This window comes from Archocentrus centrarchus, chromosome 11 (assembly GCF_007364275.1).
Source record: "Archocentrus centrarchus isolate MPI-CPG fArcCen1 chromosome 11, fArcCen1, whole genome shotgun sequence".
Taxonomy (NCBI): Eukaryota; Metazoa; Chordata; class Actinopteri; order Cichliformes; family Cichlidae; genus Archocentrus; species Archocentrus centrarchus.
In genome coordinates, this window is record NC_044356.1 from 6,961,396 (window position 1) to 6,983,413 (window position 22,018).

General features: G+C 47.5%; 1 protein-coding gene across 1 annotated transcript in view; it reads right to left on the reverse strand.

Moving 5' to 3' along the window:
* Positions 1-3,717: 3,717 nt before the first annotated feature.
* macf1a (microtubule actin crosslinking factor 1a) overlaps positions 3,718-22,018 on the reverse strand; it is a 218,825-nt gene continuing 200,524 nt past the window's right edge. The window contains 27 exon segments of the mRNA XM_030740649.1: positions 3,718-4,534; positions 5,376-5,484; positions 6,110-6,232; positions 7,587-7,804; positions 12,251-12,368; positions 14,975-15,049; positions 15,138-15,292; positions 15,380-15,542; positions 15,626-15,780; positions 15,894-16,005; positions 16,153-16,341; positions 16,458-16,730; positions 16,820-17,014; positions 17,097-17,256; positions 17,343-17,512; positions 17,598-17,717; positions 17,808-18,014; positions 18,164-18,319; positions 18,405-18,587; positions 19,340-19,468; positions 19,717-19,914; positions 20,019-20,174; positions 20,321-20,494; positions 20,645-20,746; positions 20,867-20,968; positions 21,060-21,182; positions 21,294-21,520. Of these exon segments, the coding sequence (XP_030596509.1) occupies positions 4,287-4,534; positions 5,376-5,484; positions 6,110-6,232; positions 7,587-7,804; positions 12,251-12,368; positions 14,975-15,049; positions 15,138-15,292; positions 15,380-15,542; positions 15,626-15,780; positions 15,894-16,005; positions 16,153-16,341; positions 16,458-16,730; positions 16,820-17,014; positions 17,097-17,256; positions 17,343-17,512; positions 17,598-17,717; positions 17,808-18,014; positions 18,164-18,319; positions 18,405-18,587; positions 19,340-19,468; positions 19,717-19,914; positions 20,019-20,174; positions 20,321-20,494; positions 20,645-20,746; positions 20,867-20,968; positions 21,060-21,182; positions 21,294-21,520 (4,340 nt within the window). The 3' untranslated portion in view covers positions 3,718-4,286.

Genomic DNA, 22,018 nt, shown 5'->3' on the forward strand with positions numbered 1-22,018 from the left:
GGGGCGTCCCCTTAGAGGTGGTCCTGGGAGTTGTTGACCCACATGAGCCAGCTCAACCAGCACGCTTGTTGGAGGCTGCTGATCTTCACAGTTTGGACCAAGACGACAGGTGGTGGACCATCTACTGTGAGTGACCATGGTGGTGATTGAGTCTTTCCCAGATAATTCAGCCCCCACTCACACCTTGACCCATGTGACCGTAATACCTCACATGATGAGGGGGTGCAGCAGTATTTCACAAAGGATCCACACCTTGGCCTCTGAGATGAACGGGTATCTGTGCTCACTGAGCCTGCTGGCATTAGCAACACTCCATCCTCTCATCTAAATACTGCAAAAACAACCACGATGCTAAAAGTGCCCGCAAACCGACGGCTGACACCATGGTGGGTGCAGCCATCTTTTATATACAGTTAATGAACTTGAACTGCCTGTAGTTAGAAAAAATGGTTGCTGGATTTATCTTCAACATGAGAAGGATGGAGAAGAGTTCCCACTTTATAAAGTTTCAGTAAATAAGTCCACCTTCTGCAAAACTCTGAACACTTGCTCTGTGAGGCTGGAGCTGTTCATTAGTTCAGAGGCGGCCGTGCAGCAGGTCTAATGCAAACACACTCGCTGCATGTGTGCGAGTCTAAACCAGAAAGACTTGGAGGGAAGAAATGACTCAAATATAGTAGTGAGGTTCAGCCCTGTGCCAGCTCGTGTTTGTGTACTCTTTTCTTCAAAGCGGCCTGGTACTTGTGGTCACTTTGAAAGGCATGAATAACACTGACCAAACCAAACTGACCGCGGTTCATTCTGTCCTGGCCGAAAGGGCGAGTCCCAAATGCCAGGAATTAACGCTCTGCCCCATTTTGTTTTCTTTTCCTCTGCACATCTGCAACTTTATGGAAGCCTCGTCTGCAGAGATAAAGGGGGAAGAGGAGTGAGAGAAGATGAAGAGGCGGAGGTGAAAGAACAAACAGGGAGAGAGGGGGAAAAAAAACGTGGGAGCCGAGTGCCCCTGAAACCACACAAACCCGGCATAAATGAAAAAGGACATTCCTGTGAGACAGAAGTGGTGGAACAGAGCGAGGACTGTCATCAGAGAGAGCAGCCTGGGATGACAGATGGACTGCAGGGAGGACGGGCGTAGATGGATGGAGAGTGGACAGAAAATGAGAGGAGTGAGTGTGCACACAGCTGCAGAGGGTGGACTCAGACCTCATCATCTCCGGTGGAACCACCAAATAAACAGGACGCAGTTATTTTCAAATCCTCCATCGCCGTCTCACGCCGACACACACCGGAGAGCTTAAACACGACGAGATACGTCATCAGGACAGACTCGGGGAGCTCAAATGATTCAAATGACGTTCAACCAGCACCACCTCCCCCCCGGGGGTACCTCCTCATTATTGTGTACAGAAGAGAAGATCCAGTCGGGCGTGTCCTTATCTCATACAGGATAATTATCTAAAAATGTCCGGTCACCGCCTCTCAGTCTGTGGGCACGCACATACAAGCAGGAGAGAGGGGAGACATGAATCTCCATTAAAATAAACAATATTCTGCATACATTTAAGTAGATAAAATATCGGTAATACAACCAGTTAGGCACCAAATACACATTTCTGCACTTAAACACATGAAGCACCCCTGAATGACCAAATTATATCAGCACACGCGCACATTAACATGTAAATGAAGAAATATCGGCCACTTACTAAAAGCAGTTATTTTCTTAATTAAGCGATTGTCAGGTGAAGGAGTGAGTTTGACCTGAGGTGGGCGGGACTAGTTACAGCCATGCATCAGCATAAAACCCACACTGCTTCCTTCCTTTAGTGCAGGGATCCTCACATCCAGGCCTCGAGGGCCGCTGTCCTGCAGGTTTCAGATGTGTCTCTGCTTCAACACACCTGAGTCAAATATAGAAGTCATTAACAGGACTCTGGAGAACCTGACTGCATATCGAGGAGGTAATTCAGCCATTTGATTCAGGTGTGTTGGATCAGGGACACATCTAAAACCTGCAGGACACCAGCCCGTGAGGCCTGGATGTGAGGATCCCTGCTGTAGTGTAACAGAGTAAATGTAATAAACTGTTACAGATCAAATAGTGTTTTTAATGTACACATGTATTTTGGACCTAAACTACATAGTTTTACTTCTTTATGATCAGAATGAAACAGAGTGAGGACACGCGGGTGATCCGGGGTTGGAACCCTTTTTTTGGCCCATTATGGTCCATGGGCCATATATTTGACACCCCTGATATATGATCACTCGTATTATTAATAATAGAAACTTTCAGCTGCACGGAGACAGAAGACAAGAGACGGTTTTACTGCAAGCATAATTTTAATACAAAAACAGAACAAAAAATTGTTTATAATTTTAGTTTTTTTTGTTTTAATTTTACACAAGTGACTCGTAGTAACACCCCCCCCGCCCTCCATGTTCTCCTCACACAGAGTAGCACAGCATCAAAAGGTGGTGGACTCGTCTCCCGGTCCCCCTTCCCCTCAGAGAGATAAATAAATAAAAATCACCTTAAGATGTCTTCTTCATCTTCCTTACTGTAAATTTCATTAGTTTTCATAAACTTCATCTCTTACACTGAGATAACACAGAGACAAACTCGGGCCCCGCCAAAGACGGAGCATTTGAAAAAAAGCCTAGAAGAGGAGACGCTGGGGAGGGACACGAGGGAGGACGCCCGCTCTCATTGGTCCGCTCGGCCCAGGTCCCCTGTCATTCATATTTGTAGTTCTCTCTACACATGAAGGGTAACCCCCTTTGGTCGTGGTCAGGAAACTGTAGTCATTAGCATGAAAGGAACTGTAACAAAAAGGCTGCCGCTAGCATCAGCGAGCTAGTGACTAATGTCATGTTACAATGGAGTAGAAACACTTTACACACACATCAGGTCAAAGAGCGGAGTGGACATCATCTCAGTACAAAAACAAGTCTTCAACCATAACACAGCTCACTCTGTCAATGCTGATAGGACATGAAAAATAAATAGATCTTTCTCTCAAGCTAGAAAGAAAAACTGATTATAAATTAACCAGAAAACAACGAGAAGGGAAACAAAGTGACATTTGCAATTAAACGTTTGCATACAGTGACTCGAGTCGATGACCTTTATTATTTCCTGTAACAAAGAAAAACGATGCACACGCCGCCGCGGGAGTGTGAGAGTGTGTGTGTGTGTGTGTGCTGCTGGGCTGCAGAGGAAGAGACGATTAGTGCATGCTGGTCATCGGACTCTGCGAACACGCTCATTAACGTTGGGTTACACGTGTGGGATATTGTCAGTAATGTGCTGTTAGTCGAGTGTTGTCCCATAAAAATAGTCCTTTCTGTTGCCAGTTTGTGATTTTTTTTTGTTTTGTTTGTGTGTGTTGGATTGTTACGCCGGCATGTGACAAAACACAGCGCTCGTTGCTGAGACGCTCACCCGCGAGGCCCATCTGAACGTTCAGCGGTCGGGAGGGAGTCGGCTCTGCGGCGTTTGAGTGGTGTGAGAGTTTGCCCTCAGCTGCAGCAGCACCGCCACCGATCCTCCGGGTCTGAGGTCGGCCGCTGTGGGAGCCGGGCAGCGATTCCCGCCTCTACGGATCTGCTGAGGTGACGCTTTTTCTCGCCAACCAACGCAGGGGAAGCGACATGGCAGTCGTTGCATATTTTCTTTTTTAACTCATCGCTGAGGCATCTGGCCCACAAGCCAAAATAATAACCCACAAATTCCTTCTTCTTTTCCTGAATGCCACTCGAGCTTTTTTTTGTTTTTGCAGCCGTGGTGGTGGCGGCGTGTCCCGCTCCCTACCCTGGCTCTGTGTGTGTGTGTGTGTGTGTGTGTGTGTGTGTATGTGTGTGTGTTGTGTCTGATCAGGACAGTTCGTAACACAAAGTAAGGCAGCATCACATCGGGTCGGTCTGTGTTTGGTTCCTCGCTGGTGGGGGAACTTCTGAAAGACGAAGCAGGAGACTGGAAGGCAAACTGGGGTCGCTTCTTAAAGGGGAACAGTCACTTTTTACCCCACAGACTCTGGCCTGAGACCGCCAGACCAGAATCTTCTCCTCTGTGCAGGTTTTCAGTCGGCTGGGAAAGAATGAGAAGGAGATTCAGCTCATCCGCCTCCTCCTTTCCCCTGGAAAATATCAGTCATAGTGCACACATTCTAGACAAGCCTATGGATGGATGCTCAGAGCGATGCTGGTACACCCAGGATGGCAGACGGTAGTGGCCCACCCACTGTGAGGGGTGGCGTTCTCCAGTTTCTCCGTGGCTGGGCTTATTTCTTCGTAGCCCCGGGGGTCTTTGGGCTGGGGGTCTTCTTGGAGATCGTGGGGATCTTGGAGGGTTTGGACCCTCCGCCCGGGCGTCGCGGGGTGTCTGAGGCGTCAGAGCAGACGGACCGAGCGTCCTGGAGCTCTGATGCGTCTGAGGCGTCGCTGCCACGGCGACTGCTGGCTCTGCTGCCGGCTCTGCTGCCGGCTCGGCTGGTGGGACCGCTGGCTGTGGACCCCCCTCGTTTGGGATCTAACGGGAGGAAAAGAGGAAAGCAGGAGGAAACCTGTGAAAATGTGCTAACAAAAGCAGAGCGTGTATTTGTGCTGAGTCACAGTTTACAGCAGCGTGGCTCTGGAGGCTGCCATGTCTGCGGGTTGGCCCAGACCACAGACTGCATATACAAGATAGACGCGGCCTCTCTGATGTCACCCAGCGGTCTGTGAATCTTCTTTGAGCCTCAGCTGTCACCACCTTGGGTTTTTTTGGGGTCAGACTGCCCATATTTGGACCAAAGGGCGGACTGCTAAGATATCAGCTAACACCAGCGAGCCTGGTTGGCTGGACCTCATAATTAGTCCCAACAAGCAAATAAAATCCAGTCAGTCTGCAGAACAACAACCAGAGGCTTGTGCGCTGGATGTTCCTGCAGCCTTATATACTGGTGTGCGTCATATTAAAGGTCGACAGAATGTAACAGCTCCATGCTGATGCTACAGAGACCCCGCTCTGCTTCTCTTCTAATTTTTACACTGTTTCAGGGCAGGGAGGTGAAGCCCCAGGAGACTCCAGAGGAGCTTGTTCATTTATTTAGGGCTCCTGGAGGTGTTACCTCCAGCCTCTACCCCTGCTCTCTTTGCAGTGAGAGTTTTCAGCTGCTGCCTTGGTTAAGGGCTGATTCTGCATTTCTATTTCCTATAGAAATGCTGCTTCATAGGCTGAGCATCTCCCACATCTACGTCCTGCTTGATTAAGGTGGTGCAGGAGTTGGAGCCAGAGCCGACCTCAGGCATACCTTTATCCACACCTGATCAGGTGTAGTCAATCAGCCATTAACCAAAGCAGGAGAGAGCAGCAGTGACTGATGTCTTACCTGTCCGTGACGGTTTGCTGGTGTGTGTCGTTCCTCCGTTCTCTCCCGTCAGCGAGCCTCGGCTCGAATGGAAGGTTGGCCTCTTTAGCTTGGACCCAGATGCTGCCCCCTGCAGGAGCATAAGGGAAACAGCAGCTCAGGATTATTTCACTGTTATTACTTGAGACAGACACACACACACACACGCACACGCACACACACACACACACACACACACACACACACACACACACACACACGGACACACGGACATTAATAACAGATTCACAAACTAATATTAAATAAAGAAACATGTTAACACAAAAACAACAAAATCTGAACACAACTATTGATTGTGAAAGTTTGTGTTTATAAAACTGAACATGTGAAACTATATGAAGTAAACACTGGTGCTGCTGATTAGTCGTTTTCTTTATTGGTGGAGAACTTGTTTTAATCAAGAGTGTAAACCCCCAAAATAAAAAGTCTGCTGTGACATAAGTGAAAGAAATGCAGCGAGTCAGCTGAGATGTGATAACTGAACCCACTAAACTCTGCAGCTTTTAATCTGAGTTTCATCTTTGCACTAAAAAAAGTCAAGCGAAGCTCCGAATCACCCCAGCCAAAGTAAAGCTTCCCACGTGAGAGCACCTGCAAGTGTGCGTTAGTGCATTAGCGCGTTCAGTGGGGTGGAGTTGGGTGGGACCGGGGCGGGGGGGTAGGTTGGTAGTTGGGTGGGTGGGTTGGTGTGTTACCTCGTGCCCAGGAGCGGTGTGGCTGTGACCGAGATCTGGGCAGCAGTGGCACTTGGTTGGCGTTGGAGTTTTACTGTGTGCCAGCCAGGGCTTGGCATAGTCACGCGAGTGAGTATGGGAGGACTGAAGGGAGCAAGGGAGGAAGAGAGCAAAGCAGCAAGGAGGAGAAGCAAATGAGAGAGGAGCAGGGAGGGGCCATTGGACGGCAGCGCAGCGTATTCATGTTTAAGAGTGGATCATTGAGAGACCCAATCAGTGCAGGGGGGGCATGTTTGAAGCAGGGTTAGCGGGGTGGGGGGGGGGGGGGGTGGGGGGGGTGGGGGGGGGTGAATCAGAGGGGCGTCGGGGGGAAAGGTGATGAAAGAAAAAAAGAACAAAACATAAAATTTCACAGTTAAGGATGAAGTGACAACAACAGGAGGATGGCAACAAATGAACAATGTTACATAAAAGCATAAAAACACACATACATGAATATGTGCAGCCTCACACACACACACACACACACACACAAACACACACACACACACACACACACACACACACAGAGAAAACATCACTGACATCAGATGACAACACTAATAAATAACAATGGTCTGTTCTGACAATGATGATGATGTTTCTATTTGACCAAACTACTTCCAACATACAACAAAGGATGAGCGTGAAAGAGTGTGTTTGTGTTTGTGTGTGTGTCTAAGGTGGAGGAGATTGTACACCAATGGGAAACTTTCACCTGGAAGTTATCTGAGACAGACCAAACCATCCTGTAATTTAGAGGCTGCACTTTGTTCCAGGAAATAAATCCTCCAGGCCAGCACTTCCTGCTGCTGTTTGCTCCATATTTAGGGTGTATGTCAGTCCATCAGAGGTGGAGGTAGCCTTGGGGTCTAAAAACCTGAAACCTGCACACTTCCTCGGGGAGACTCCTATGGTTAAAATATACTGAAGCTGCATTTCTCACTTGATCTCTGACATCAATACTTCCTGATGAGTTTATGGTCTTAGCAGCTAGTTTCAGTTCTCATTGAGTAATCAGGATAAAACAGGCAGTGAAGCAGGCTTTAACCCTTCTGCTACCGCAGGGGTCACTGCTGGCCTTGACCTCTGTCAGTGCTGATCAGTGCTACTCTTATTATGTCTGAGAAGTGACGGGTGATGTCACAGTCCGTTTTTATTTTACAGTCTATGTTTTCAAACCCGTCATCTTTAGGTCAAAGGGCACTGGGTTGACTTTAAGTAATGGGACTTTTTCAGCCTGATGAAGTCATTCTTTGTACTGTACCTTCACCCTGCTCACCTGTGTCTCAGCTTTTATAACAGTGGCTAAAGGTTCATTTACTTTGATCATATCAGAGACCATGTTTTCCTCCTTTTAACATCTTTAAAAACACAGCTGGTCCTAAATTACTGCACACAGTGCTTCCACTCCTGCTCTGTCATTAATGCAGTAAATGATTGGAGGGAAACACCTTACCCTGGATGATGCAGAGGCCGTTGGGGTGGCGGGGGCAGAGGGTGCAGAGGGGAGGGAAGCGCCGCTGTGGGACGCCGAGGAGGAGGAGCGAGTGGGCGAGGCGTTGCGAGAGCCCGGTTTGGAGCGTCGGCCCCGGGACCGGAAGGCGGCCAGACCCTGAGATGCTCCTTCGGGAAGGATGAACTTCTCCCTCAGCTCCAGGTTGGTACGACCCCGAGCTGGACAGAAAGAGAGCGAGAGAGAGAGAGGGGGCGGGAGAAAAATGAGTGTCTGTCTGAGTCGGCTCAAAGGTTTCCTCCAGCAGGGGGCGGCAGAGGCAGCGAGCAGAGTGAGGGAGAGTCAGTGCTTCCTTGGCTGCAGACGTCAGTCGGTGCAGGTTTCTTTGAGTGCGCATGAGCGGAGCAGGTGTTTGGACGGGTGGGGTTTAGGGTTTTTTTGGGGGGGATTGTTAAGTGCACTTTGGTTGAGTCATTTTTAAGGTGAGAGGTGAGTGGGTTGGGTGGGGGGGGGGGGGGGGTGTTTCGTTTGAGTGCAAAGGTGGGAGCAAATCAATTAATTTGATACGCAACGAAAGTCAGCAGGTCGTCCACCCAGTGCTTCAGAGCTTTAATCCACTCATTATTTCAGCAGCAGGCGAGTTTTAAAGAGCTGCAAACAGCAGAATAATTGAGCCAAACTCAACACAAACACTTTGATTACTCCTCAGTGTTTCCGGCTTTTTGTTTCCTCCAGTTCAGTTTGATCATCTGTTGCATTTCTAGTTAATTTTTTTTTCTCTGTAACTTTCGTGCCAACTAGAAGACATTTTTCCACCAGTAACGAGAAATCAAATTAAATATCAGATGAAATATAAGTCAGATCAACCTAACATACTGCTTTTCTCTCTGATTAAATATTTACATTTTAAAAAGTAATCATATTTGGTTATTTCAAATGTAATCACAAGTTAATTTTTTATTTTCTTTTATTGTAATTGACCTCGAGGCCCACTTGCAGTACTGTCCTTGTCCACCAGGAGGCCACGATAAATCACTCATAAAAGTAAGAGAAAAGATTGATATTGTTGGAAATCAGCTCATTTATTTTGTATCCCAGCATGCACTGCTTTGTCAAACGCACATAAAGGCACACAGAGGTGTGTGTGAGTGAGCTTTAGAGGCACTGACAGCAGCAAACTCGCTGCTTCTTGCTGCTAGAAGTAGAAAAGTCAAACTTAAGCCTGAAACTGACTTTTCTGTCTGTCTGCGTGTAAAGGAAACTCCTCCTTTAGCAGCAGTGAGCGTCTCCGGTTTGATGAGCTGAAGGCCACCACGTGACTGAGCAACTCTCACTTTCATTGCGTATCTGCTAAAAACCACCTGAGAGCGCTGGAAGCAAAGCACAGCCGCTCTTCTGCCTTTTTTTCAGCATTTTTCTAAAATTATTTTTCCACTTCTTGCCGCGAAGGAGCATCTCAGCTCTGCTGTGTATACACAGTTTGTGTATAAATACATGTGGGGGTCATGCCTGGTTTATGCTTAGCAGGAGAGAGCCCAGAGATTCAGGGTTTCTCCCGTCTTCAAAACACACTCAGCAGCATTCTTGGACAAAGTAGTGCAGCAGCCTCAGCAGACAACAACAAGCCTGGAGAAGCCAGCCACAAAGAGAGAGAGAGAGGGGAGAGACCGAGGACAAATAAATACACAGAGAGAGAGACTTTACAGATTCAGTGTGGAAGAGAAATGGAATAAAAGAAAAGAGTGGAAAAAGATTAAAAAAAGAAGAGGGAGGAGAGGAGGGCTGCAGCTAGCTCGTCCCGAGCAACCGAACAGCAAGGCCAGTCAATTAAACGGGTGCACCCTGCAATTATGTCCCCCTCAAAGCCAGCCAGCCAGGTGCACCCTGTAATTGTGTCTCCCACCAAGGAGCCGCGTTGGAAGCCAGCATTATTAGGAACCCAGGCTGGCCACGCCCAGGTCTAAGACACTGATATTTTTCCTTTACAGCATTTTTACTCTTCTGTATCGAGATGCAGGAAAAAGTCAGTAAAAAAAAAGAGCTGTCTTTACTCAGTCATAGTGAACTGTATATTTGATGCTTTTTCTCCCTTTTTTTAAGCACACGTTCTCTTCTCGTCTTGATCGTGTTTAATTTATAGATTTACTTTGTAAAGTTCCCGCCTTATTTTAAAGAAACAAACAGAACCTGGAGTTAAACTCCACAGACCGGGGGGTTGGCCAAACCCTGCTTTTTATTGTGAGAGAGGAAAGCATGACGCAAACATGTGCCACACAGACTGGACTGACATCGATGCCTTTAACGCACAAACCTGACCACAGTTATAAAGACTACACATACACATGTATACAGACACACACAGAGGACAGCTGTGATTACAGATGGAGACGGATGGATGGCGAGTGATGGAGAGATGGAGTGAGAGACAGAGAGGAAGTGTAGATACCTCGGCAGCAGAAATAGCCAGGAGTGACTGTCACTGAGAGACACAAGAGACAACGTGAAATAACTGCATGCTCGAAGTGGAATGAAGAAAGTCTCACACGCACAGACACACAATCTTAAGACTGCTCAACCCGTCTGTTAGAAACCAACACACACACACACACACACACACACACACACACACACACACACACACACACACACACACACACACACACAGCTCAACTGTCGGGGTCTGGACGAGTGTCGGACCCCTGAAAGGTGTTTAAAAAGGGAACAGATCAGGATTTCAGGGCTGGAGCAGCAGCAACATTCAGGGGGGGGGAGACATCATGTTAGTCTGGTGATCACAGTCAGCAAGGCACAGTAACAAGGCCAAACCACCAAGTCGAGGAGGAGGAGAAAGAGGAGATGATAAAGATAATATGAGAGAAAAAAAAAGAATGAAGAAGAAGAGAAACGTGGAAGTCCAGGGGAAAACAAAAATGACCAAAAACAAACCAGACGGAGGAAAAACAGGCAGTCAGGGAAAAGCGTGAGAGAGAGAGGAGAAGTCCAACCTATACGAGATGAGATGGAGCTACTCGAATCGGAGCGGAGAATCTTTAGTCCTGGATGTTGCACTGAGAAAAGAGAAAAAAGGGGAGAGAGGGGAAAAAAAAAACAAGAAAAGGGGGAAGAAAGAGGGAGAGAACTGAGGATCATGCACCATGCAGTACTACTGTTTATTCCAGAAAGAGAGGCCGAGGAGAGGACAGGCCGTGTATATACAGAAATAAAACGTGACGAGGTAAGGTGATGATGACGATGGTGAACTCCTTCGGGATCGACAGGATGGGCTCGGAGCGAGGTGAGAGATTTGGGGAGAGGAGATGGAGAGAGAGAGAGAGAAACACCACTCCGAGGAGAACGACAAATACACGACGTCACTGGAGAGAAAAGACTTCACGGCTTCACCTGCTGACAGAAAACTAGAGACACTTCAGCCGTTTGTGTGTTTTTCCCCTTTATTGTTGTGTCTGTGTGCGTGCTGTCGGCCCCTCCTGTTGGGTGGTGTAAATATGTCGAGAGCATCTGTGTGTTTGTGTGCCTAACAGACATAAGGACACTCAAAAGCATGAATGGTTTACGATGACTCTCAGCTGGGGTCATAATTGTTTAATAATTGGTTGACAAGAAAAGGTTTGAGCACTTATGTGAAAACAGCTGATACTTTGTAGCAGTTAATATCATAAATGATTTAATAAATGAGTATGCAGCTGAAACTGTGAGGTAAAGAAAGGATGCTTACTGAACATAAACTCATTAACTGAAGGCATCGTTAGCAGGTACCTGTTAATGATGAGGAGCTGAAACTGATTTGGAATAAGAAGCTGGAAATGATCAGTTAAATGTATGCGTTCAGTTCAAAATAATGTTATGAACAAAAGCTGGTAATTACTAACGTATCTTAACATAATTTATACTAAAAAGAATAAAAATAATTGTTGCTAATAATAAATGATGAGTTTCCTGCTAAAACTGGGAATAAAAAGTAAATTAGCTAAAGGTATGATATGCAGTTCTCACATAAAAGCACTGATAATTAATTATTAACAAACTAAAGTATTGAAAATGGTGGCTGCACATAATAAACAGCTATTCAGTCGAGTGCTTTAAAAGCTGAGCTCACTGTAAAACAATCCGCTGACAATAAGCAGATCTGATTTAATTTCACATGAACACATCTGTGTCCCAACAGATGACCCCCCCCCCCCCCCCTCCCTGAGCCTGGTTCTGCTGGAGGTTTCTTCCTGTTAAAAAGGAGTTTTTCCTTCCCACTGTCACCAAGTGCTGCTCATGGGGGGTCGTTTTGACTGTTGGGTTTTCTCTGTATTATTGTAGGGTCTTTACTCACAATACAAAGCACCTTGAGGTGACTGTTGTGATTTGGTGCTATACAAATGAAATTGAACTGAACTTCATATTGAAGTGAAACTCATTTCAATATGAAATGAGGTGATCTTGAGTCTCTGACAGGGATTCATGTTGTGTTAATTAGAGCACACAGTTATTTAATTTTACTTTTTTCCACTATCAGGGATTCTCATCAAAAATGCATTTGTGTCTAATGGATGTTGTCCTGATATGCCTAAAAAAATCCAGTATTGGTCAGGCTGTGCGTGTGTCTCATTAGACAGAGCAGGGATCTTTGTGTTTGCTTGTGTGTCCACTTTGCTCACCTCTGCATGGATCGTTCTTGACCAGAAACTCGTCTAGAGCCATCCACCCTCCTCCGACTCTCACCATCACAGTGCTGCGCAAGATCCTCACCAGACGAAGCTGCTGAGAGTCTCCGAACTGGGGAGGGGGGGGGGGATAAAATGGAGGGGGGGGGGGGCCGAAGAGCGAAGAGGAAAGAAAAGTGTAAAGAGTGGAAAGAGAAGAGGGAATAAAACAAAGTGATCAATGGGTAAAAACAACTGTTTGGTTTCTAAAGGCTTCCAACCATCACCCCAAGCAGCCCATGTCCCAGATCTGAGCAGATGATCTTTCCATGCACTGACAGAGAAACCATGCACTGACAGAAGTTACAGCCCGGTTCACCCAGCCTCTCACATCTACGAATCAGTCATGTATTTATATTCAGCCTTTGAAGTTTCCTGTTATTGTTTTTCAAACCGCCCAGCGAAGCAGACCTCGGAGCGACACCAGCAGGGAAGGAATTTTCTGGATGTCTCTCCAAGCAGCTTGATCCGTTTCCCAGCTTCAGTCCCAAGCACACTATATATCACCTAACCACTAATTACCCCTTCAGCCATGTCACTGTCGCCAGCTTCGCATTGTGCAATTTGTCACTCTCAACACCAAACAAATCACAGCAGAAACACAAGCGGACGGCAAAACCCGCTTACACATTGCAAAGCCACGAAGGAGTGCTTCTTCCTTGAAAACGTGATCAAATTCAGATTCGTGAAACTGTAACGGTATTTTCTTTAAATTCATGGAAGCAGGAAGCAGTGCACTCCTTCAGTGGAGAACGGGGAAGCAGATTTCACACGTCCACTCACGGCAGCGGTCGTCACTTTACCTGGTTTCCGAGGAAGAACTACAATAAATCCGGAAGACACGGAGCAGAGGAAGACAGGGAGAAAAGAAACAGAGCGAGAATGAAACAACACTTACTCACAACTTGGGTCTGTAATTATGAAAGGATGCCATTTATTTAGGTACAGCGTATCTGAGAAACTCAAACTGTTAGGATCACGATAAAACGGTGGAAGCAGGAAGAGGCCGTGGACACGAACGTGTGGCTGTGATGGTCAGTGATGATGAAGGTGAGACGGAGGTAAAGACAGAGAAAAGAGAAGCCAGACACACACAGGAGGAAAGAGGTGACTATTAGCATCCCCAGTGTCTGCAGCCTGACACTGGATGTCATCACCCAATGATGGATAATGATGGAGTGGACACACAAACTGCAGCGGTGGTAGTGATGGCCGATCCAGAAAATGCTGCTGAGAAAGTGTCTACTGTATAATGCTGCACAGATACACACAGGCTGCTCGAAGGCATTAAAATCCCTCCGACTCCCACAGCTTTGAAAGAAACGAAGACCTGAACACACCTGAGGGACCTAAACGGGGAACACCTGTCGGCCACACAGCCAGTTTAAACCCACCAATAACCAGCAAGCATGTGTTCGGACTGTGGGAGGAAACCATCCGACCAGAGCCTTCTCACTGCTGTCCCTTACACCACCTAATGAAACAATTCATCCTAAAACATGAAGAGTTTTGGCTCTTGGGATAAATCTGTGGGTGGTTATCAAAGTCTACCAAATATGAGAAGGCTGATTTTCCTTAACCTGGTCACCTTTCTGGTGACCCTGAGGATGGGTGCAGTCAGGTTCACATCTGCTCCTTTTACCAATATGGCATATCCAAAAGAAAACTTCATAACAAAGCTGGAAGAAGACTTCAGTTCGGTTAGGGTTTCATTTCTGACACGTTCCAAACTAGTTTCAGAAACTAGAAGAAATTACAGTTTAAATCAGGTTCTTACAGGTAGGTTTGCCTTATAGTTTAATGAGATTTCCCTTTGTGTGCCAAATAAGTAAAACTTCCATACAAAGAGGCAGATGTGACCCTAACCTGGTTACTGGTGACCCATGAACATTAATCTTTGTAAAAGGTTTCCTGTGTGTAACAAAACAAGTGTGAAACATGATACCTGTGGTCCTGATACCTGAGCTACACTGAAAGGCCCCAGATACAGTTCATCATCACAACATAACCAATGAGCTCCCAGGATGACGCCTCACACTGAGATGGTCTTTGCTGTTATTTATGGTATTCATAAAGAGAAATACGCCCCACAGTTTTATGAATCCCAACAATTACACTTTATTATTTCAGTGAAATAAACATCAGCACACTGTTATCACAAACTCTCATTTTCCTACTAATTCAGTTTTACTCCATATTTTTCCTGCAGCGACTTTAAGAACCGCCGTCTTTAAAACCATCAGCTCCTCACTCCCATCGAGCAGCCTGCTGCGAGTGTATCTGTGCCGTCACATTTACAGGATCATATTAATGCTTTGTGACAAAAAGACAGTGACCCTGCAGATGTTATACACATGTTATATAAATGTTACAACACATTATGACAGTGAGAGCTTAAAAACACCATGATCATCATGATGTGAGATGGACACACGTGCGAGAAATGCTGTGAAGTTATGTTGAGAAGTTAATGCAGTGCAGACACGGCCGGTTATGAACAATAAACTCTAATCAGAAGTTACGCTTCTGATTAACAGCTTCACACAGTTCACATAAAATAATAATCTTTAACACTGAATTTATCTTTAATGTATCTATAACAGTACATATCACAGAACTATTACCTTTTCTATAAATGCTAACGGTGCTAACGTGGATCAGAGACCGAGCTGAACTTACCCGGTATTTGTTCTCTCCGATCTGCTCCACCTGGAACCTTTTGGCACATTTACACTGGGCTACCTGCCGAGTCACCTGCACAACAACAGACAAGACTAGTCGTCCAGGACTGACACGTTTGACTGTAATTTATAGCAATGCATCATCCTCAGACCCTTCTTACCTCATCCTCTATCTTATCAGCGTCGGTGGTCGGCCTGTAGGCATCCTTGTTGGGGTGCAGAGCAGCAACAAACTCGTAGTAGTCGATGTAACCGTCTCCATCCCGGTCAAAGATGTCTGCCACAGCCGTCATCTCCAGCTTACTAGTTGGAAATTCTGCACAGGAGGACATTGGACACACTTCATGTCTCTGAAATATGAAAACAAGTCAACGACAAAAACAACAACACTGCAGCGCTGTACTTGAGGCCAGGATGCCGTCGATGAACTCCTGCCGCGTGATCTTTCCATCCTGGTCTTTGTCGATGCGTCTGAAGAAATCCATGACGCGGGACTTCTTGTGGTTCATCCAGCGCATGTACTTCTTCCTCCACACGTCGAAGTCAAAGTTGGCAAACTCCTTGAGCTGAAAATGGAGAATGCTGTCATTAATTAAAACTGTGAAACGCGTTTGGTAAGAGAGTGGATAGACGTGAACGTGAAGGTTACCTCCTCCAGCCTGTCCAGAGCGTCGTTGAGTTTGCGCTGGCGGTCGAGAGCCAGCAGCCACACCTGCTGCCACCGGGCGCAGAGCTGGTTGAGTCGAGGGTTTCCCCCAGAAACCTGCATGGCTGCCTGCTGCTGCTGCTGTTGCTGGTGTTTTCCTGCAGAGAGCATGCGAGGTTAAACAAAGCAGCATCTGTACGTCTCTCACACATGCACTGGAGATGTGAGATGATAATATTTGTTCACTGAAAAGTAAACACAGGTGACTTACGAGCTCCTCTCCTCTCCGCCAGGCTGCTGGGAGGCTCTGCTGGTTTTCTTTTGTAGGTTTTTGTGACTTTGTCAACATCTGGCTGCTTCCTCGTCATCTCCTCCATAAATATCTGCGTGCAGCAAACAGCAACAGATAGCAAATCAAACGTGTGTCCAAACACAGTCAGCCTTGGAGTGGTAATGCATTAAAATACAGCTTCTATGAGTTTAGTGAAAGAAAAACAGCCGATGAGTCGCTGAAGCCGACCAGGACCCACCTGATGCTCTGTGATGAGTGTTTTGAGCTGCGGGATGTCCTGAGGCAGCGGCTCTGTGTCTCTCTGGACCAGTGTGGTCTCAGCCCACTGCAGCCATGACAGGAGCTCCTCCAGCAGGTTGGCGTTGTTGAGCACCTCGTTCAGAGCTGTTTCCAAACGCTGCTCGTGCTGTTTAGCCCAGGTGAGCACCTGTGGAGTGATGACAGTTTTTAATTTCTGAGAAATCTCAAAAGCAAAGCAAAATTTCAGGCAGAAATTCATTTATTTTCACTGGGTTTCTTTGATTTATGCAATGTCTTCTTCACCTCCTCAAAGCGTGCCCTGATGATGGTGATCCAGTGTTTGATGGTGGTGATGGAGTCGGGGTGACACACGGTGAGGATGGCCTCTCCCATGCCGGCAGCTTTGTTCACGTCGGTCCTCTTCTCCTCCACGGTGCCCATGAAGTCTCGGTGCGTGTGCAGCAGCGCCTGCAGAGTCTCTGCCTCTTCGGGGAGGACGCCGCGGAAACGGAGCGTCTGCTCCGCCTCTGAGAGCCACTCCAGGAGCAGCTGCACCGCTGTACGAAACTCCTCCGCCTGTCAGAAGCAGAGAGATCTTTGTATGGATCTGCGTACTGACTGATTACCAGAAAAACCTGGAGAAAAGTTGCAGCCTCCCGTCTCACCTGTTTGAGTGCCTGCTGGAGGCGCGTCTGCTTGGTGACTGAGAGGGCGCAGACTGTGTCCCAGCGGTTGCTGAGCTCCTGAAGCTGAACTTTGACCCACGCTGTGTCATCACGGCCGGTCTCCATCAGCTCCCGAGCTGAACGCTTCAGCGCCTGAACGCTGCTGGTTCTCTTCCCCAGGTCTTTCTGGAACGTCTGTAAGCGGTTAAGAGTGAAACAGGCAGTTATTAACATGTTTCTCACAGCAGTACAGCTCCACTTATCACCGTGTACACACCTTGTGAGAGTCCATGAGGTTAGACACCAAATCCAAGTCCCCATGGACGGGCTGGTCTTCTGCTAGCTGAGGCTCCACTCGGTACAGCCAGTCCACCAAAGCCTGAAGAGCTTCAGCAAACTGACCGGAGAACAGAAGAGCCTCCTCCAGCTTGTGTTGTCTGGGTGAAGAAGAACACGTGACAGCTATTTCAAACCTGCCCGGCGACACCGAACAGACCAGTTTCAGTCTTCATCCTCTCCTTACCTCTCTACACTCTTCCCGCAGACGGTGTCCCATTTGTCCCGAACTTCTCCCAAAAGGTTCTCCAGTTTCTGAGTGTCTGCAGGCAGCTGAGCTTTGTCCCTCATGGCCCTCCCTGACCTCACCGTGGTGTCGTAAACAGGCTGTTTTGATCCCAGTGCTTTCTGAAACTCCTGGAGAAGTGGAGAAATGGAAGATTTGTAGAGGGAAACACGGCAATACAGTAAACTGAACATCTGATGATGCATTTCTCGGTACCTTGTGTTTTGTCAGTTGTACTTTGATCTTATCGGGCTCGTTGGAGATCTCCAGCTCTGAGTCCAGTCTTTTCTCGGCTTCCTCTAACCAGTCTGTCAGCTTTCTCCAGGCCTCGTGGAACTAAACCATTTCAATCAAAACTTGTTTTAAAGCACTTTTCTTCCTGCAGATAGAAGTGAACTTTTATCAGTTTCAGTCTAAGGCGGGTACCTGTTTGGCTCTTTTGCGGGCCTCGTCCAGATGTCGGCCTCGGTCCAGAGACCTCTGGACCAGCTTGTCCCAGCGGGCCTGGACGCTGAGCAGCAGGTTCTTGATGAGAACCACGTCCTGCTTCAGGCTGGCAAAGCGAAGCTGAGAGCCGGCCTTCTCCAGAGCCAGGACCTGCTCTCTGTGGGTGTTCACTTCATTCACAAAGACCTCGACAGACACAGACGGGGGAAAGCGTTAAAGGCAACATCAGCACGTTTTTGGTTATTCCCATAAACACGATCTGACAAGTAAAACATGTTTTTAAGACAACACAATAAATATGGTCGGTCTCACTGGAGTACGTTTAGTGTCTCTACCTTGTGCTCATCAATCTGGAAGAGGACGGTGTCCAGTATGAGGCTGGGGGGCTGGGCCATGTTCAGGGTCTGTTCAGCCTGGGTCAGCCAGTTGATGGTGTCCTGCAGAGAAGTCTGAAAACCTGTCGCCAAAGAAACGGCCTCCTCCAGCTTTGCCTGGAAGATTCGAAGAGTTCCAAGTTGACAAAAAGAACAAAAATACACGAGCAAAGCAAAGAGAAGTTTATCCGTAAGGATTTACCCTGCGGTCGTCCATCTTGGTATTGAGGCTGGCCCACTTGTTCTGCAGCATGGCCAGGTTCTGCTGGGTCTGGGTGGTACCGGGTCCTGCGTCTTCTCCTCCACGAGCCAGCAGCATGGACTCTCCCTGATCCAGCAGGCGATTGTACTGTTCTGCCCGCTGCGTCACCTGGGCTTGGAGCTCCTGCAGGGACACAAACAGAAGAGGCGATGTGGCTGAAGGGGAGCTTCATCCTGACTAACAGACCCGGTTAGAACAACAGATGCTATTAAACTTTTAGAGCCTCCATATGCCGAGCGTCTCTGTGTGAGAGTGTGTAAGTCGATACTCTGCAGCTGCACGCATTTAAGTCGAAGCACTACAGCACTGTTACAGAACGATGTCCTAACACTGAATATGAAGATTTATCTGTGATAGGAAAGCATTCCTCGGTCACTGTAACAGCCAGAAAGACACATAAACACTTCATAATGTAACATGAACCCTAAACCGCTCACTTACACATGAATATTTGTAGCAGTAAATTATTTTGTCCACAGAAGGAATAAAAATACTCCAACATGTGGGGCGTTAAAACAGTCCAGAGACTTAAATGCTATAATATGGCAACACTGATACATTCTAACCAGTTCAGTTAGTTTCCACTCTGTTTGCTGCTTTAGTGTCTGTTATATAAATATGGATGCTGTGGTCCAACCCTCAGATCTGACAGCATGATGTACTCAGTGACGGTACAGATCTGCCCCACAGGCTTTCCTCTATATTCTAATTCATTTAGTTTATTTTTAGTTTGTGTTGGGAGTACAAAATTTTAATCAACTGAAAATAAATATAGTTTCTCAGAGTTATTTTTGATTAACTTATAACACCGATTCTCCCACTGTGGGCTGTGACCTGTGTTCCTGTCCCAGATGAAGGTGTAAAGTGACTCTTACCATGTGCTGCTGAAGCTGCTCTCTGGCGGTTTCGGGGAGGCCGCCCGTTGGCTTGGCGGCAGACAGCTGGCTCTCGGTCCTCCTCAGCCACTGGACGAACTCCTCCAGCTCTCCATGGAAACCTTCAGCCTATGAAGACGCAGGTGAGCGAGGAGCAGGCATGAAGTTAAAGAATAATTACCACTACAGCTGCTATTAATCCAACTTTATCTGCTACCACTCTTTATGTGAATACTCTTTGATAATAATGAGACCTATTATAATAAGATTAATGATAAATCATCACTAGAAACACTTCACAGCCATTCAAATACCCGTTTTATTCAAGTTAACTAAGAAAACCAAGCGGCGATCTCGGCTCTGCTTCCTCGCAGTACCTGCTGCAGAGCGGCCTCCAGCAGCTTCTGCCGCTCCTGGGTCTTGAGCAGCAGACTCTCCCAGCTCTGGTTGAGCTGATCCAGCTGATCCCTCAGGTGGCCCGCCTCATCACCAGGAGAGGACTCCAGCAGCTCAGCGGCAGCGCTGTTCACCGTCTCCACTGTGGCACGATGGGACAGCACGTCATTACGTAAAACCTGGGGGGGAAAGGAGGAGAAAGGGAATGATTATATGGAAACATATTTGAATGTTGGAAAGGAAAAAACATGCATGAACAACATGGTGCAAAACGGGGACGTACGTGGTGTTTAGCCAGCTCGATTTCGATGGCCTTGGGGTCAGAGCTGACAGGTCGCTGTGTGTCCAGAGTGGTGTGTGTGTGGGTCAGCCAGGCCTGCAGCTCAGACAGGGCATGCTGGAACTGACCCAGAGCCAGCAGGGCAGCCTCCAGTTTGTGCTGTTATTAGAGAAACAGACGTTCAGGATCTCAGATATTTGAACTGTAATGAAGAGCTGCAGTCAAATATGCCAACAAAAAGGCCAACATCACCAGCTCCCCAGAGAGAAAGAGAAGAGCTCGAGATGAGCAACAACTCTGAGCACCTGTCGTTGGGTGATTTTATCCCCCAGGTTGTCCCAGAGATGTCGGAGTTCGGTCAGCGGCTCCTGGATCATGTCTCTGTCAGTGTGGTCTGACACTTTCTTTAACAGCAGCTCCCCCTGGTGGCTCAGCTTCTCCATGTCTATCTGCTGCTGGTAGACCTCTACCTTGTACTGCTGCTCGGGGTCAACGGAAGGACAAGGGGAAGAGAGGGGTGTGCAGTGAGATGGAGAACAGCTTGTTATTAGGCCTTGTTACACTGATGTTCTGGTATCTTTAAAAAGTATTTGTGAGATTTCTAACTTATATACAGCTGTCATTCTAACCTTGAGCTCCTCAATCTGCTGTTTGACAGTTGCCAGGTCAGTTCCCACAGTTGACATTTCACACAGCTTGATCACTGCATTGTCCAGGTAGTCAAACATGGACTGGAAAGATTACACAGAAATTACTCCAACATAAGAATGTCCTCGTCTCCTCGTAGCTTCTGTATTTCACTCCAGCACAAAATGATATGATCAATCTACAGAGTCTTTAAGAGCCCAAACCTGCAGCGCATCCTGATACTGAACCGAGGCGGTCATGGCTTCCTCCAGTCTCTCCATCCTCTCCCTCCATGTTCGGTTCAGGCCCTCCCAGGCAGCGTTCATCTGAGAGGGAGATATGAAGAGTCAGCATGTGGTAAAACCTTTCAGAAGAAAGTGATCACTTTCTCACAATAACATGGTTTTGATTTCTAACCTCATCTATGGTCTTCTTGACTTCAGGTTTCTCAGTTTCTCCACAGGCGAAGATGAGGTCAGCCCCAAGGGTCCTGACAAACTCCAGCTCCTCCCTCAGGCCGTCCGTCTCTGCCTTGATGGCCTAGTATGTGAACAGAGGGACACCACATGGAGTCATTTAGAATAAAACAAATATGGAAAAAACATTTAGTCTTCCTGGAGCTTTCTTCTGCCTCCAGAGGGTTCCTCATACCTCAGCAGCCTCAATCTGCTGTTTAATGAGCGATGGGTCCACTCCAGGATCCTCCAGGTCTTTCACGATATCCTGGGAGTCTCGGAGCGTGCTCAGTAGCGCCGCCACATCGGCCCAGAATTTCCCAGCCAGGTCCAAGACATCGTTGAGCTTCCCCTCCCTCTCTTCGGCGCGCTGCCGGATCTCATCCCACAGAGAGCGCAGGCGCAGGAGGCGGGAACGAACAGCTGCGGGAAAGAAGGGAAAGAGGAGTGAGGCTTTAAACGGGCTGATGCAGGAACGTCGCTGCGCATGCTTACAGCAGGCCACGCCGTTTCATATGTATTAGGGGAATAATGTTAGCTTGGACTGAACCATCTCACATACTGTACTGGTACGTTTGGTCTGTCCAGTCCTACCATCAGTGCACAGTGAGGCCTTTCATGTTCAGGAGGGCTGCAGGGCATCGCCGTGCACAAAGGGCAACACAACAAAGACGTGTGTGTTCTGCCTCACACAGAACTCCACCCATGATTCTCTTTGTTTGTAAGATTTGATGAGGTCTGCGAACTGACTCGGTGCCTGTGAGACAGACACACACTTCGGGCCTCTGATCGTTCAGCCAGTGAACTTGTTGGACCAGAGCCCAAAATAAGATCGTAATGGTTTTCACCCGGATTACAAAAGCCTCTCTGTTCAGACCCACTAACTTCTGATGCCCTTCACTCTGTCCTCTGTCCAGCTAC